A 17,594-nucleotide genomic window follows, 5' to 3' on the forward strand; every position below is an offset into this window, starting at 1 on the left:
TGCTTCTTTACCAGGCTGAGGAATAAAGGGGTTGAATAAATAAGAGAGGCAGTAGCGATAAAAGCAAAAAGTTTTTTAATTAAAAGGGGGGAAGGTAACATGAGATATGAAGTATGCCCAATTTTAAGTCCCAAAGACCAGAGAACATGCTATTAGAGTACATCTTAGTTCCTATACTGGGACCTAATTTCCCCCCCTATTTTGGAAGAAATGATGTAAATGAATTCTCTGAAACAAAGACACATTTTGAGGGGAAATGTGCTCACAGTTTGGGGAAATTTCAAAAGATTCAGTACATGCCTGGGAGAAAGACTGGCACAGTAAGATATCAACAATGCTTTTTGATTTTTTTTTGAGGTTCAGGACTGTGGCCAATATATTTATCCTAAGATTAAGAGCCATTCTTGGTGTGAAGTGTGGACAAATCCGAGGTTCCTCTGGCTCTGACTAATACTAAGAATCAGGAGACCTTCTAAGTGAACTAAAATTCCCTGAAGATAAGACTTCCCAAGAGATCATGCTGATTCCTTGCTTCCATGCTGCACAGGCCCTATTCCCTCCTGGTGAGCGCAGTGGTTCTCTAGGGCAGTCCACAGGAGTCTGGAAGGTGCTCAGCCTGTTGATTTTGTGTAATATGGATGCTTATGTCACACTGTTTTGTCATTCTTTTAGTCATCAAGCCCTATAGACTCTGCCTCCACAGTGCCTCTTAATGTTATCTTTTCCATTTCCACTACCACCACCCAACTACAGGTCACCATAATTTCTTGACTATCATATTGCAGTAGCCTCATAATTTATTTCTTTGCCTCCAATCCTTTCTCCCTTAATCCATTCTAAAACCCACAATTAGAGGAATGAAACTAGATTAGAGCATGCATCATGGCACTCTAGTGCTCAGTGGTGGTTCCCAACTGTCTAGAAAAGTTCAAAGCTCTTTGACTAACTTTCAAAGCCCTCAATAATACTGGCATAGGAGGAGGAGGACAAGTTGTACCCCATCCCATTTTTCTAGCCTTTATACATCCCACATTAGTAAACATTCAGATTCATCCATTCAACAGTGGCGTATATCTGCTGTGGGTCAGGCATGGCCAGGGTAACAAAGGGAAGCAGGGTAAGTGTTCTCATCAACTAGACAGCCAGTGAAAGAGATTAATAAAATGGAAGAGTAGTCACAGTGGAAGAAGAAAAATGAGGAGCATGTGATACCCTAGAAGGTACATGAAGAAAGTGTTTCCAGAAGAGAATGATCGACCATGTCAAATACTATTGAGAGGTCAAGTAAAAGGAAGATGCAAACTGACCACTGAGTCATGGCCACATGGAGGTCATTGATAACTTTGACAAGAATGGTTTCAGTGGAGTGGTGAGAATGAAAGCTTGATTGGAGTGGGTTCAAGAGAGAAAAGGAAGTGATAAGGTAGAATATGTTTGCAATAAAGGGGAGCATCAAAGACTAGGTTCTAGCCGGGCGTGGTAGCTCACGCCTGTAATCCTAGCACTCTGGGAGGCTGAGGCGGATGGATTGCTTGAGCTCAGGAGTTCCAGACCAGCCTGAACATAGAGAGACCCTGCCTCTGCAAAAAATTAAAAATTTAGCCGGGTGTGGTGGTGTGTACCTGTAGTCCCAGCTACGTGGGAGGCTGAGGCAGGAGGTTCACTTGAGCCCAGGAGTTTGATGATGCTACTGCACTCTAGCTGGGGCAACATAGAGACCCTGTCTCAAAAAAAAAAAAAAAAAAAAAAAAAAAAAAAAAAAGAAAAGAAAAGAAAAGAAAAGAAAAGAAGAAGTTCCTTAGCGAAACCGTTTCTTATAAACTACAACCACAGAATGCTGCTTCTCTCCACCCTCCCTACCATATATTATAAATTCCCATGGTTCTAGGTCCTGCCCAAAACATAATTGTGTGGTATGGGCACTGTATCTCCTTACTAAACTGTGATATTTTGATCACTTTCCCTTTGTATGTCCCTCAAATACCTTGCGGTCAAGTTTAGCTATATTATTTGTACAGATCTTTTGACAAAAAGGTTGCTTCAATTAACATTAACTGACCTATGGCATATAGTAACAGGATCCTTGTTCTCAAGGGGTTTACAAACCCCTAGAGTCAAATATGCCTAATTATCAATACAAAAATAAATGGTGTCAAGACTCTCAGAAGAGTTGCTAGTGGAGTAAGGTTTATATGTAAATAGTACTAAAGACTCATGGAAGAGAGAAGGGGAATGGGAGAAAGCAAGTAGGGAAGCAGGAATAAAGTTTAGCTGTGGCAGAACAATTTTGCTCAGTCCACTTACATATAAACTTTACGGCAGTTCACGGAACGCCCCCATTTCCAAACATTGTTGGACTAAGAGCAGAGAGCCGAGGAAGCGCAAAATAACAAGTCTCCAACTGTGCCCTCTTGTTTATTCACATCATCTAAGACTGCTGTTCCCCATCCCCTTTCTTCAATGGGTGATTCAATGTTTGAGACTTCGACTTGGTAAAAAAAACAAACAAAACTGTGGCACAAAAGCAACAGCAGAAGCCAGGCGTCAGGAAGCACCGAAGCAGCCACGAGGACAGCCCGGGTCTGCGCAGAGGTAGAGCTCGAGCCCCGGCGCGCGCAGCCGCCGTTACGTAACCTCCAGCCGGAAGCTCGGAAGGCCAGAAGGCCCCGCCCCGCCCCGGCCGGCCGGTAGGTAGTGCCGTGCGCAACTCTCCGGAAGCTTCCGCCCCTTTCGCCTTTTATGGGAGTACGCTGACGCCGCCGCGTAGGACCGGCCCTAAAACCGTGACCAAGGAGCTCTGCTCTCACTCCCTGGGCTTCGTTTTTAACTAAGGAGTCGTGGCCTGCCCGGTTTCTCTCACCCAGGCGTCGGCGGCGCGGCTTGCGATGTTTGGCCTCAAAAGAAACGCGGTAATCGGACTCAACCTCTACTGTGGGGGGGCCGGATTGGGGGCCGGCAGCAGCGGCGCCACCCCCCCGGGAGGGCGGCTTTTGGCTGCCGAGAAGGAGGCCACGGCCCGGCGAGAGGTAGGGGGAGGGGAAGACGGCACGGTGATTGGCGGAAGCCCCGGCGCAAGCCCCCCGGCCTCCCTCACGCCAGAAGCCCGGAGGGTCGCGCGGCCGGCTCCCATTGGTGCCGAAGTCCCCGACGTCACCGCGACCCCGGAGAGGCTGCTGTTCTTCGCGCCCACCCGCCGCGCATTGCCGTCCGAGGAGATGGAAGCCCCTGCCGCCGACGCCATCATGTCGCCCGAAGATGAGCTGGACGGGTACGAGCCGGAGCCTCTCGGGAAGCGGCCGGCTGTCCTGCCTTTGCTGGAGTTGGTCGGGGAGGCCAGTAATGGCTCCAGCACGGACGGGTCACTACCCTCGACGCCGCCCCCAGCAGAGGAGGAGGACGACGAGTTGTACCGGCAGTCGCTGGAGATTATCTCTCGGTACCTTCGGGAGCAGGCAACCGGCGCCAAGGACGCAAAGCCAATGGGCAGGTCTGGGGCCGCCAGCAGGAAGGCGCTAGAGACCTTACGACGTGTCGGGGACGGTGTGCAGCGCAACCACGAGACGGCCTTCCAAGGTAAGGGGGGCTGATTAGTCGCCAAGGCTGCGCTCTCTTTTTTCCATCTCTCCCTGGACTCATCCACCGATGATGGGTGGAAACCGAAACAAGTTAGTGTTGAAACGAGTCTCCTCCTGTTTCTGAAACCAGAATATTCTGGCTATGAGTCATTGTTTCCGCCCATCTTGAGTCTTTTGGAAATGGCAGTTCTGTTCAAAGACCGGAAAGGGTGGGATGTCAGTTTTCAAGTGGGGTCGGTCTGAGTTCTATAGAGCCCAAATAGTGATTTCCCCCGCCGTGGGTGGGCAGGCGAATCGTGCGTTGGTTTAGACAAAGGAGGCCCTGAGGACCTGCATGCTTTTCTTCCTCAGGCATGCTTCGGAAACTGGACATCAAAAACGAAGACGATGTCAAATCTTTGTCTCGAGTGATGGTCCATGTTTTCAGTGACGGCGTAACAAACTGGGGCAGGATTGTGACTCTAATTTCTTTTGGTGCCTTTGTGGCCAAACACTTGAAGAGCATAAACCAAGAAAGCTGCATCGAACCATTAGCAGAAAGTATCACAGACGTTCTTGTAAGGACAAAACGAGACTGGCTAGTCAAACAAAGAGGCTGGGTAAGTTTGCCTTGAAATTGGAGGGGGCCTTGGAGTGGAAATGGAATGAAGGATTATTTTTTTTTTTTTTTTAGAGAAGATGGGGATATCTAAAGGCTTTTATGATATACAACTCAGTTTTCAGGCTCTAACTCATGGACCTTGGTTTCTCAATGTTGATTTAAGTAGTGAGTCCTTAGAGACAGTGGTATTGCAGTCTTAAATTATATGAGAAATCCTGGTTTTCTGTAGAGTATTTTTGTTGCCATTCAGTTGAATACTCTGCAAACCAGTGGATTCAAACCATGAAGAAATGAGTAACCTGGGGATGATAGCTAAAATATATTCCTAAGGGGCCCCCTATCTTCATTAAATAGATGTGGAGTGGAACCTGTGTTTTACACTTAGACCCAGGTGGTTCTCACACAGGGTATACCTACATGAGAAATACTGGCCTACGCAGTTGAGATACTAGGTGGTGGGGGTTTGAGAGTAAGGGTTTTCATCTTTTACCTGAAAAATGGAATGGAACTCTCAGTCCCTTTGTTTAGATTATCCTAGTGTGGAACTGAAGAACACAGGAAATGTCTCTTGGGCGGGGGCAGTCTAAGGGTGAAGAATAGGTTCATCATTGTGTTGGGGGGAAACTTTTGATGTTTTAATTCACCTTTTATCTGTATATAGTGTTGTTGAGACAGTGGAAACACATACTTGAAAATGTGCTTTTTTATTTTGTTTTGTTTTCTAGGATGGGTTTGTGGAGTTCTTCCATGTAGAGGACCTAGAAGGCGGCATCAGAAATGTGCTGCTGGCTTTTGCAGGTGTTGCTGGAGTAGGAGCTGGTTTGGCATATCTAATAAGATAGCCTTGTAAGTGCAATAATGGACTTGTAACCAGCAACAGCCACCAGAACCAACATACATCTGTGAAATCAAATGTATTTATGAACTTGGACTTAAAGCTGCCCAGGCTATAACCTCCAAGAATTCCACTCTAGCAACCTAGCCAGAAAAGCAAGTGGCAAGAGGATCATAGCTAACAAGAATAAATACATGGGAAAAGTAGTCCCCCTTGATTGAGGAGTCACTATCTGAAAGAAGCAAAGTTCAGTTTCAGCAACAAACAAACTTTGGGAGGCCATGGAGAAGGACTTTTAGATTTAGTGAAGATAGTAAGGTGGAAAGACTTATTTCCTTGTTGAGAACAGGAGAGTGGCCAGTAGCCAGGCTAGTCATAGAATTTATTAAATATGCCCACGAATCCATTAACTTCCTGTAGTGTTAAAAGAAGAGCACTAACAATGCCAGTGACCTGTATGAAATGGATTTAAGCTATAAGTAATAGAACTATGACTACAAGCCTCAGTACTGTATAGCAGAGTGTGAAGGGAAGCTTTTCCTCTCTGTTAACTTTCCCAGGTGTAATTCTTGAAAAATGGAAAGTCCAAGTGTTCAGGGCTTTTATACCTGTTCTGCTTGGCTCGGTTTGAATGATTCTTCGTTTATTAGCCTAGTAATGGCCAAGAATACTTGACTTAAGCCTGAATAATTAGTTACAAATATGGAATATCCTCAATTTTTAAGACAGAAACAACTTGTAAATGTATTTGTCTGTAAAAATTGTATATATTTTTACAGAAAGTCTATTTCTTGGAAAAATAAAAGGGGGGAGTATTGAATTTAAATTAGTTTTTTTCATACTCTTTTGAATTTTGCAACTTCTGTAGTTAGGAACTTATTTCTTACAGCTTTTCTATGCTAAACTTTGTCCTGGTCAATTCTAGAGTGTATACAGAACTGATTGATATACTTGTGTGCAACCTGGCTGTAGTGGAACAAATCTGATTCATAACTATGCAGGCTTTAATTTTCCCATGTGATTTTGGTAAGTATTCCATAGATACGTTTTTCTCTGAAAACCTGGGATTGAGAGGTTGAAGAATGGAGATTAATCTTTTCACTTTGCTATATGTAGGTTTTCAGTAATTGGGTCAAAGAGGAGTTTTAAAGTTGGGGGGACTGTACAAATAATGGGCTCTGATTGGGCAACTACTTATTTGAATTCCTTCCATTTGACCTGATTTAACTGGTGAAACTTAAACTGAGTTCATGAGCTCATCTTTAAAGCTTTTACTAAAAGAGTTTCAGCTGTTCCAAATGGGACTACTTAGTGTGTGTATAAAAAGATCACATCAGGTGGATGGATAAGAGACTTGATTCCTTGTTTGCTTAATAAACTGTAAAATAATGGCTTGAAAAAGCAGGTTAGAGTCTAACCATGGTGCTATTATTAGGCTTGCTTGTCAAACACAGGTCTAAGCCTAGTATGTCAATAAAACAAATACTTATTGTTTCATTCTGTTAATGATTCCCAAACTTTGTTTCAAATTTTTGTGTTGGCATCTCTTTGGATTTCAGATTTGATGTTCTATCAAGCCTACCTTTTATTTCTTGTTCTTCCTTGAAATATTTGCGGCTTTTTCTGCTCCCTCTACTGATACTTACATCAATTTCTACTCTACCCTGCCATCCCTGAACTCTTACTAGCCCTTTTAGATTTTGGCACTGTGAACACCTGCTGGGAACCTGAGTGACACCACCACCACCAGGAGTCCAAGAACCCTTCATCTTTCATGAATGTTATCTTCCTGGGTGGTGGTAAAAACCATGGGTGACCTGATAGTAACAGCCATTGGGGTGGAAGTCCCTTTTCCTTTGACTGGTATCTTTTCAGTTGTTGCTTGATCCTATCTTTGAGGAAAAAGTATCTAAAGTCCCCTTAGGAATTTTCAGAGGAGGGAACATCTTATGTAGCTTTCTCTAAAGTTTCTTTTGTATTTCAATATGCCCACTTAAATTTACAGAAAGAGTTACATAAAAGCTACTGGTAAACTGAAGAAAGATTCGGTATTGGAACTAGTGTCATTTGCAAGCTTCAACCTCAGAACATGACCTTCAGTCTGTGGACTCCAGATAAAAATAGGCATGAATAAGATGACTAAGAATGTAATGGGGAAGAATCGCCCTGCCTGCCCATCTCGGAGCCATAGGTCATTTTGCTAGAGCTATTTTTACCTATATATTTATCATTCTTGATCATAAACCACTTATTTATGTCATGTCTATCTCTAAGGACCTAAAAGCACTTTATGTAGTTTCTGATCTTAAGATCTGGTTATGGTGACTAAAAGGCCTGTCTCCCAAATCCAGTTGTGGAAATAAGAGCATAGATGTGAATTGGTGTTTAGGGGCCCTACTTCCCAATTCACTAAGCGTGGCTACTGGAATATAGATGAGGATTTTAGTTGATATTTTGGTTTGGGGCAGCAAGGGCTTAGGGACCCCAAGTGGTTTGGGATAGCAGGTCGAGTGGTTGGTTTATAGGGAGAGGAGGCACATGGTCTAAGTGCTGACTAGCTGCATAATTCAGGCAGATCCTCCAAAGGGAAAGGGAGGGGCTGCTTGGAAAGATGGCTCTCGGCGACTTCTGTTTGTCTTATGCTTCTCTCAGGGAAAAACATGCAGCCCTCTAGTGTTGTCCATGTACATTCTATGGTGGGGGGAACACCTTGGTTCTGGTTAAACAGCTAGTGCTTTTGACAGCTGTGCCAGGAAGGGTTAAGACCAACTACAAGTTAATGTGGGTTGTAAAATGTAGCGTGTTTCCCTAACTTCCTGTTTTTCCTGAGAAAAATAAATAAATCTTTTATTCAAATGCAAGGTGTGGTATGGGTCTTTCCTAATCAACGCCTGCCTTCCTCCTCTTAAGCAAGCCTTTGAGGGAAGTCAGCTGAGCAAATATATGTAGATGAATTAATAAAAGCAAAAGCCCCACAAAGCTGATTTGCCTTAGTGCAAAGGACAGTTCCTTTCTTTCATTCAAATTAGAACTGTTGGGTTTTAATTAAATATGTTAATATTACTTCTGTACTTTGGAATGGTTAGACATTTTAGTACCCAAAAAAATCAAAATCCCTGTCCTGATTTTTGAGTCGCCAAGTGTTGGTATAATTTCGAGTTAAGAGGGTTCACTACAGCAGTTACTCCATCTCCCCTGCACTTAACCTTTTGAGATGAAGGAGCTGGAAAAGTAACAGCTGAAGTTAAGAGTTTTGATGAAGTTCCAAAAAGGAGGTAAAAATAAGTCAATTTCAAAAACCCTATCATGCCTTTATTTTCAGCTATCTTGAAAGGGAGCTGAATGACCATGGAAATGTGCAAAGGTGAGATTTGCATACTGGTTTTAAGCCCTAAGTACCAAACACTAATGCAAACAGGATTCTGTACCTTCCCCCATGCAGTTTTGTTTGTATTTAAAAGTGCATTTTATAGCCGGGCATGGTGGCCCGGGCATGGTGGCCCGTGCCTGTAGTCCCAGCTACTTGGGAGGTTGAGGCAGAAGGATTGCTTGAGCCCAGGAGTTTGAGGTTGCTGTGAGCTAGGCTGACGCCACGGCACTCTAGCCTGGGCAAAAGAGTGAGACTCTGTCTCAAAAAAAATAAGTAAAAGTGCATTTTGGCTTGGAAGCCCTTCTTTTTGGAGCCTAACTACCAAAAAGCAACTTTTTGTCATTACAAAGAAAACGGGTGGTGGGAGAGTAGCACCCACAAGAGACAAACCCAAATCTTGTCCCATGTCCAGTCGATGCTGTTGTTCCCATTGATGTGCTATGATGTGAAGCAGTTTCTGTGGCAATGTTCCTTAGCTCAACACCTTAGAAACTTGGATCCAGTAGTAACCAGGTAACCCCCAATCACTAAAGGAGTCAGAATAATCAACACTTTCCTTTATTTGACACAACCAGACTTATTCCTGTTTTGTGACAAGAGCCAGGCTTTGCTTCATACTGTTTCAGAAAATTTTTCTTTAAAACCAGTTGTGACAGCTGAAAGATTTTACAAAATTAAAGTGAAATAACTTGTACAACTGGTGTGTAGCGCGGCTCCAGCCCGATGCCCAAAGCATGGGCCATTAATTCCTGGAGTTCAAGATGGTCAGCTGAGTCTGTACCCTAGTTTTTTGCTTCACTTGTTCAGTGATTACAGCATTTTGTCCCTTGAATCCTCTTCAAAGGCTTCTCAGTTTCAAGATTTGAAAACTTAATTCCTTTCCTCTTCCTTAGTTTCAAAGTTGTTACAGTGTTATCTTAGTTATGTGAAGCATGTGGAAAGACGGGGGTTGGGAATCTGCCTCTAGGCAGATGAAACAAACACCTCTCAGAAATCTGTGTTCTTTACTAATAACTCTTTGTGAAGTAAAAAAAGGATACGTGTGGCAGGCTTTTGTTCCCAAACTATACCTAGTTTCTAATTTGCAGACCTTTTCTTTACCTGTGTAGAATAATAATAGCTCCTGACCATTGGTAAATGTGTTAGGGCCCCTCCAGGTATCCATATCCATGGGTGTTTCTGCCACTGATTTCTGTATTTTTAACTATACATTCTCTCCTTACCCTCTTCAGGAATTACCTTCGTTTATTTTATTTATTTTTTACCTAGAAATAAGGTTTATTTGCTTAAGTGTCGTTTAAAGTGCTCCTGTGGGGAATGGAGGAAAGAACCTGGTTCTCCTTAGCAAATTGGGGTTCCAGTCCCAGGCTCACTTGCCAGCCAAGTGACTTCCAGCCTCAGTTTCCCCTGCATGTAAACTGAGGATGGCCACCCCCACCTTGCATGGCTGGTGGGAGGACACAAGGTGATGTGGGCAAGTGCCTAGCCCACACTGTAGGTGCCCAATTAATCTCGCCCCTCTCAGCACCTACTGGAGGACAGGCACTACATTTAATCGCCTGGAAACACAGCCAGGGTGCCCCCTCCATCCAGGCTGCGCTCTCAGGTGCCTCAGTTCCTCGTCCTCAATGGCGGGGGACCTCTGCAGCTCCACTTGACACCCCATACGCCTGGGCTTGGGGGCCAGCAGCCTCCTACCAGCTACCTTGGTTTATTAAGAATTCTTCCTAGCACTCTAGGAGGCCGAGGCGGGAGGATCACTCAAGGTGAGGAGTTCAAGACCAGCCTGAGCAAGAGTGAGGCCCTGTCTCTACTAAAAATAGAAAGAAATTGGCTGGACAACTAAAAATATATATATAAAGGAAATTAGCCAGGCATAGTGGTGCATGCCTGTAGTCCCAGCTACTCGGGAGGCTGAGGCAGGAGGATCGCCTGAGTCCAGAAGTTTGAGGTTGCTGTGAGCTAGGCTGACGCCACGGCACTCTAGCCCAGGCAACGCAGCAAGACTCTGTCTCAAAAAAAAAAAACAAAACAGAAAACAATTCTTCAACATTGCAATGATCGGGAACATTTGCCAGGATCTCAAGGCTGCCAGGTGTTGAGGGCCTCTTCATTTATCCATTATGTGGCAGTGGACTGCTTACCTAGGTATAGAGAACTCTTAGCTGCTGGAATTATAAAGAGAGAATAAGCCTTCCCTTTAAGAAACTCAGTCAAAAATGAGGAACAGTTCAAAAGGACCATGACAACTAAATACAGTGTAATCTTTGATTGAATCCTGGATGAATAATCTATAAAGGACATTATGGGGGACAATTGGGGAAATTTATATATGTATTATATGCTAGTACTGCATCAGTGTTATATTTCTGGAGTGTTATATTGTGGTTTTATAAGACAATCCCCTTGTTATTGGGAGTTATATGCTGAAGAGTTTATGCATAGTGAATCCACAAAATGAGAAGGCAAATGTGGCAGAATGTTAAAGTTTATGATCCAATAAGAGTGATAGGTATGGACAAAAATAATTAGAACACACTATACAAAGTGCTATAAAAGTATCGTAAGGTTTGGGGAAAAGCAGGGTGACAACTTCTAGAAGTAGAGGGTGGTAAAGACAGCTTCCAAAGAAACATTTTAGGTTGGACCTTAAAAGATGAGTAGGAAATAAACATGCACAAAGGCATAGACTGGGGAAAGAACCTCTGGGATTACAGGGGTGGAAGGAGCGGAGATGGATATTAGGTAATTTTTTCTTATCATTTCATCTTCCCTCCCTGCCTTTCTTTGCTCTTACCATATTTGGTTAGTGAATGTGGTATGTTTCTCTGATTTTAGGCCTTATATAAAAATACTGGAAAACCCTGGTAGGAAAAAAAACTGTCTCTTTGGTCTAAATATAAATCTGAATTGAGTATAAATGACACAGAGCTGAGTGGATTGTGTTTATTTAGGGAGTAAAAAAGACTCCATTAATTGCTTCCTCTATCATGTTAAAGTGATGACCCTAAACAGTCTCAGGATCATAGCCGTCTTTGGATCTGGATTGGAGGAGCTGGCACTGGCACACTGGTTTGAATAAAGTTGCCCTTATGACAGGTTAAGAGCATCACCTAAGATAGCTCACTCGCACATTTCATTGAGCCCTCTGCTCCTTCACTCCAGGTTTACACAGCCAAGGAAAGGAAACTTTGAGTATAGGCCTGGAAGCACTATGCTCTTCGCAGAACAGAATTGTAATGAGGGATGGCCCCCAAAAGTTATTTAACAGGACCCCAAGATGCTGAATGGTGGCTTCCACTCTCCCTAATCCCATTCCCGTGGGAGACTCAATTACTGCTATTCCCATCCTGATTCAAAAAACCAGTTTGCTCTGGCCGCCCAGACTGCATTCAGCCTGCATTCTTGCCCATGAGCTCATTGTTTTGGCTTCTTTGCCTGTATAAAATCTACAGCCAGTGCCAGAGGTCTCAGCCTGGGGCCCCCTAACTGGCTGGGGCTGCATTCCATTCAGAATTTCACCACCCCCACTTGGTGTTTTTCCCGCCCTCGTGGTCACATGTGTATGTTTATTCAAGTTAGGCTGGGACAAGGTGTGCTGGGCAAGAGAGCCAAGGAAGCAGACAAAGAAAAGAATGTTTGTTAGATTACATCTTGGATTTGACGAATTTTCCACTTTATTTTGATTAAGAAACATTTTCAATTCTGTGCCCTACAAAAAAGTTCATTTTCTTGCCTAGGAGGAGGAGCTGGTTTTGCAATTTTGCTATACATTTCATAGTCCACTGAGCTAGTTATGACTCTCAGGTATTCAGATTTGAGGAGAAGGGATTTCCCTAGGAAACACTGCTTTCATATGCATTTATTCCTGAATCTCCTATGCTCAGATCTACCCTACATTCCTTTCTCGGCTCACACCTCCATTCCTTAGGTTGCCTGGAGCAATTCCCACCCATCTCCTGCCTTTGGTGGAAATGGGGGGAGGGGAGACAGCTGGGCTGCTGCCTGGGAGCAGCTGTTAGGTTTCACTGCTTTGTTACTGAAATTTCCCGAAGGGAGGATATCTTGTTTATTTCCTTTTGAAGGCCGAGAGCCCAGATCCAAGGAATGGTGGGACACACCTCAGGTGAAGGGCTGTGGAAAGGGTGTTTCTCTTACTTTGTAAATTTTTGGATTAATACTATATGCTTAAGCAGTATACTCCTTTCCTCTACCCCTCCCCTTCATCATTAAAAACAAAACGAGAAACCAAAACTGCAGACTGAGGCTGTAGGAGGTGACACTTTTTCATTTCTCAGAAATCCCTCATGAGGCAAAGCAGAGAAACAGAAAGAGGGAAACAACTTCGTTTCGAAATGAGGTGGGGGGTGTGTGTGCGTGTGTGTTTTTAAATGAGGCGGCTTGTTTTCAGCTCTAAGGAACAACAGCTCTGCAGAGCTTGGTAACGGTGGGGAGGAGACTTGGTTACCTGCTTCCTTCCCCCTTCCCCCACCTCAGAATTTGGTAGTTGGGGTCAGGTCTGCCGATGGAAGTCTCTCTATCTTCCTTTCCCTGTTGTGAACCGTGAAGGATTTATCAGTGCTACTGAATGAAAGAAAAACTTGTAACATAGAGTAAGAATTTGGTAAGAGGTCCCAGACATAGATTATTTTTAAAAGAAATGCAGTTGCATTGCTTTTAAGTATGTAACATTAACATAATACACAACTTTGAGTTTGTCCTCAAAAAAACCCCGTGATTCAATTAGTAATGCTTATTGCTTACAATTCTACATAAGCCTACGTTTGCATAACAGTACTTTAAACAAAGACCTGGTATACTATACTTACTTTCTGGACCGAAATAGTGATTTTTGAAAGGATTTTTAATTTCTTGAAACTTTGTATTGAAAAATAAAATTTAGACAGGATTTTCCTAAAATGCTGAAGTCATGTAAAATTTGAAAACAACAAAAACACTTCAAACTATCCAAGGTTTGGCCGGGCACAGTGGCTCACGCCTGTAATCGGGGCAACAGAGGGAGACTCTGTCTCAAAACAGACAAACAAACAAAAAAACACTATCTAAGATTTAAGTCATGGAAGCCCAAATTACTGAGTATTTTTATTTTTTTCATAATGAGCTCTATGTGAGTGAAACTGAAAGAATAAAGGAATTTAGGTAGAACTTAAAAAGTAAAGACTAGATCACAAGCCTTAATTTTCTGCCCTGTAAACAGGAGTTAACAATACTGTCTTCACTTTTTTTTTTTTTGAAACAGGGTCTCCCTCTGTTGCCCCCAGGCTAGAGTGCAGTGGCGTCATCACAGCTCACTGCAACCTCAAACTCCTGGGCTCAAGTGATCCTCCTGCCTCGGCACTCACCCCCACCCGCCACCCCAACTAGCTGGGACTACAGGCTCGAGCCTGGCTGATTTTACTATTTTTTGTAGAGAAAGGGTCTTGTTCTTGCTCAGGGTGGTCTCCTGGGCTCAAGCGATCCTCTTGCCTTGGCCTCCCAGAGTGCTAGGATTACAGGCACCCAGTCTCACTGTGAAGCCCAGGCTGGGGTGCAATGGCTGCTCACGGGTGTGATCCCAGTGCACTCGCACTACAGCCTCAAACTCCTGGGCACAAGTGATCCTTTTAGCCTCCGGTGTAGCCGGGACTATAGGCCTGCGCCATCACCCCAGCTTTCCCCAGTTTCTTTTCCTCTTCTCTCAAAGTTCTGTGGAGCTGCCTCTTACAAGATTCAGCCAAGGCTCAGAAAAGTACAACACACAAACACGCCAACCAACCCCAACCTGGGACTTTCCTCTTTTAATACTGAGGATCTTTCCCAGGCTGCTACTCATGCACAGTTCCTCGGTGCTCTCAGATGAATGCTGTCGTCTGTCTCGTTTCGAGCCATCTCTACACCTCCCCTACAACTGCCCTGGCTGACGGTTCCCTAGGATCTGACTGCCATGCCTCATGCATGCCTTGTTTTGGACTGGTCTCATACATTCCCCCTCAAATCCTGTCTACCTTCAGACCTCAGCCTTGAAACACACTCCTCCTGAGTTTTTCCCAATCTTCTAGGTCAAGGAGCCCAAAATCATATTGAGCGTTTGTGCTGGTTACTTTGAAGTTAACCCACACTGTCTCTCTTGTTGACAGACTTAAACTTAGGTACTTTCCTGAGACTTGCTACTTCCTGTAGAAGGGGCCTGCCGCCCTTTAAAGCTGACTCCTCTTCATCACCTATCTGTGACAGATAAGCCCCCTCTGCTCTAACTTCCCTATCCCAGCACCAGAGATGGTGGATTTAAGGGGTGTTGGGAGGAGAAAGGGTGGGAACCCCCTGGCCCTAGCACTCACCTCCCCAAACCATAATCTCTACTGTAGCATGATTCTCCATGCTTCAAATAGAGGAAAGGTCTTCCTGATTCAGTTTACTCAGGTGGGGGAGATGTTAAGTTAAAATGAAATCTTGTTAAGTCTGGAAAAAAGGGGAGAGCAAGAAATGAAAGAGGATCTGGTTGGAAAGAATGTGGAGAGGAGCTTCTTGCATTGTTTTCTCGCTCTATCCCACGCTCCCAATGTCCGTCTAGATCCTCCAGCCATAGTTCTCCTTTTACAGGTTCCCAGAGAGAGGGCAGCTTTAGGCTGAGACCCTATGCTCTGGGCCGGCAACTGGGTTCCAGCACTCTGCCTCCCTCCTAGTTGCCAGAGAGCATGAATCTGAACGCAAACGTTAAAACCCCACCGGACCCACCCCTGCAGCTGTGAGCACCTGCTTACAGGGAGGCCTGAGGGGTTGGGGAAGTCTAGGAGCTAAATTTAGTCCCAAGACTGCAACTTAAATTAGTGGGTATTTACCCTGGGGAAACTGGGAGGGGGAGGGGAGAGGAATCCTGACTCTCCACCAGACCCACCCCTGCAGCTGTGAGCACCCGCTTGCTGCAGAAAGGTCTAAGGGGTGGGGGAAGTCTAGGAGCTAAATGTAGTCCAAAGGTTACAACTTAAATTAGTGGGTATTTACCCTAGGGAAGCTGGAAGGGGAGGGGAGAGGAATCCTGACCCAGCTGAACTTGTGAGAGCTCCCAGTTCACCGCTCCTATCAGTGATAATAGCACAATCCCCCTCTCCCAGCGAACCCTCAGAAAGGAGGAGTCCTCAGCAATGTGCTGGCCTTTTGCATGCTTGGTCTCCCTTGTGCTTATCAAGTTTGTTCCTATCACCCACCCCCATCTCAACAGGGTGCAGTTCCTCCGAGTCCTTCCTTAAATTCCCCCCGGTGCACCAAACCTAGGGGCCCCTCCACCACATCTCCTGTCCTTGGGCTGCAGCTTCCTCTCTCTCAAGTCCCTCCAGAGGGTTTCAGAGGTCAACAAGGAGGTGACTGGCCAGGGGGCCAGGAAAAGGGGTTCCTCGGGTCATCAGGTTCCCCTTCCAGAGAACTTCCACATTGACCCCGTACTGACCTCAGTGACCAGGGGAAAGAATCCTTAGGGCTGCACTGAATCCTAGCTTTATAATGAGGGAAAAAGGGTGCAAGCCCCCAGATGAGACCCCACCTTCTGAGAAGTCAGAGGTGGAGGCTGTGAGGGGCCGAGGAGCTAAGAGAGGAGGTGCCGACGTCGGGGAGCCGAGAGGGGCTTCGGCTGCGTTCTCCACCTGCCATTGGTTCTCAGGCTCTGGCCAAACTCCAAACCTGCCCAGCAACAGCCCCGAGCGGCCTGCAGAGGGAGGGGGACTTCGGGGAAGTCAGCGGAGCCGGGCCCGCCCCAGCTCTCGGCTTCCAGGAATCGCTGGGAGGGCCCCAGCCTTGGCCGCCACCTCCCTAGGCCTGGGGACTCTGCCGCAGCCTCAGCCCTCACTGGTGTCCCACCTCCCTGGTCCCCCACTTTGCTGGTTCCTCGTGCAGGTTCACCACAGAGGAACACGTCTGACACCTCTCTTGAGGCTGAGCCGAGACACTGGGACTGGCCTTTCCTTGCACCCCGCTTTCCTCCGGCCCTGGGTTACAGTCTGTTCATTTTCTTTCCCCTCCGTCCCCTTTTGCCTCCTGCCCAATCCTTCCTTCTCAGCCCCTTTCAGCCCAGGGACGGCCTGAGTCCAAGGCAACAGTGCGATGAGAGGGGGCTGCTCGAGCAGGGAAATCCTGTCTCCTCGGCAACTCTGGTGTCCTTCACAGGGTCCGGGTGTGCTCGGAAAACTGCTGTCACCAAGTTAAACTGTTTCTGCGGCGCCTTAGTAATGGTCTTACTCAGCGGGACCTGTGGAGATGGGGGGTGGGAAGGGGCTGCTGTCGCACTGCCCCCTTCTGGGAAGGCGCGGCCTTAGGCCTCAGAATTGTAGGGCTTGGGGAGGACACGTGTTACGGAAAAGGTTGTCCCTCTCGCACCACCGCTAGCAAGTTATTTACCTACCGAGAACCAGTTAGGGGAGGAGGAGGGAGGAGACGAGGTGAGGCATCTCTGAGGAACGTGTCTTTGGCAGGACATCCAGTACTGCCTTGGCTCCTCCCTTAACCCCGCCCCAGGTCCCCTAGAGCCACGCCAGGCTCCTCCTCCTCCAGTCGTTTCTGCCGAGGACAGGATGGGGGCAGGAATCACTCCCTTTCCCCCACCCCATGAAAAGCAACAAACTAAGAGCTTAGGGAAATGGTATGGCAGAAGGCATGGGGAGGCAGGAAGGCAGGGCCAAAGAAACGGAACAGGAAAAAAGACCCCCAAAAAGCCACCTGCCTTTCAGGTCACCCCCAAATTGAAAGGAGTACTACTAGATTCCAAGAGACTTTGCAGAAAGACTCAGCCCACCACAGGCCAATGCGTTTTTTCTGCCTCAGCTCTGGATCCAAACTCCCAACGCCACACTAAAATTGGGAGAATTGGTGACCTCTAGTGGTCAATGACCAACCTGCAGGGCCTGGGGTTGGCCGGGCTCCTCTCCCTCACACCAAGGCTCTTTTTTTTTTTTTTTTCCTCCCAGCCTTTCTTAAAGAGAAGACCAAGGCTCTTGACCTCAGGTGATCTGGGTTCTACGTGCTGTTCCCCTTCCCACCCTACATTCTGACCTCACAATGCTTAGAGGCCCATGTGGCTGGGTTCCCATGAGGACAATGAAAAGCCTGTTTCTCATTTGTCATGATCATCTTTAATAAAAAATAAATTAGTTCTGGGATGGCAACCATTTTGAGGAGGTGGGGAGTGGCTCCAGGGGCCAGGGGGTACTATGCTGATGTTTTTTC

The 17,594-nt window shown here is 45.9% G+C and overlaps 1 protein-coding gene across 2 annotated transcripts; it reads left to right on the forward strand.

The window, feature by feature from the left end:
• Window positions 1-2,759: 2,759 nt before the first annotated feature.
• On the forward strand, window positions 2,760-7,868 carry MCL1 (myeloid cell leukemia 1). 2 transcript variants are annotated; one of them, XM_012658787.1, is made up of 3 exons: window positions 2,764-3,573; window positions 3,927-4,174; window positions 4,902-7,868. In XM_012658787.1, the coding sequence occupies exons 1-3, from the start codon at window positions 2,886-2,888 to the stop codon at window positions 5,016-5,018; spliced, it is 1,053 nt and encodes a 350-aa protein (XP_012514241.1). In that variant the 5' UTR covers window positions 2,764-2,885; the 3' UTR covers window positions 5,019-7,868. The 2 variants fall into 2 exon arrangements, with proteins under 2 accessions (XP_012514242.1, XP_012514241.1); XM_012658788.1 differs by lacking the exon at window positions 3,927-4,174 and having other exon boundaries at window positions 2,760-3,573; window positions 4,902-5,026.
• The last annotated feature ends 9,726 nt before the right edge of the window (window positions 7,869-17,594 follow it).

Source organism: Propithecus coquereli, unplaced genomic scaffold (genome assembly GCF_000956105.1).
Source record: "Propithecus coquereli isolate 6110/MARCELLA unplaced genomic scaffold, Pcoq_1.0 Scaffold59, whole genome shotgun sequence".
NCBI lineage: Eukaryota > Metazoa > Chordata > Mammalia > Primates > Indriidae > Propithecus > Propithecus coquereli.

Coding starts and splice junctions, on each gene's coding strand:
- MCL1 (XM_012658787.1), top strand. CDS start 2,886: ATGTTTGGCCTCAAAAGAAACGCGGTAATCGGACTCAACCTCTACTGT. Junction 3,574..3,926: donor CCACGAGACGGCCTTCCAAG/GTAAGGGGGGCT, acceptor TTTCTTCCTCAG/GCATGCTTCGGAAACTGGAC. Junction 4,175..4,901: donor TAGTCAAACAAAGAGGCTGG/GTAAGTTTGCCT, acceptor TTTGTTTTCTAG/GATGGGTTTGTGGAGTTCTT.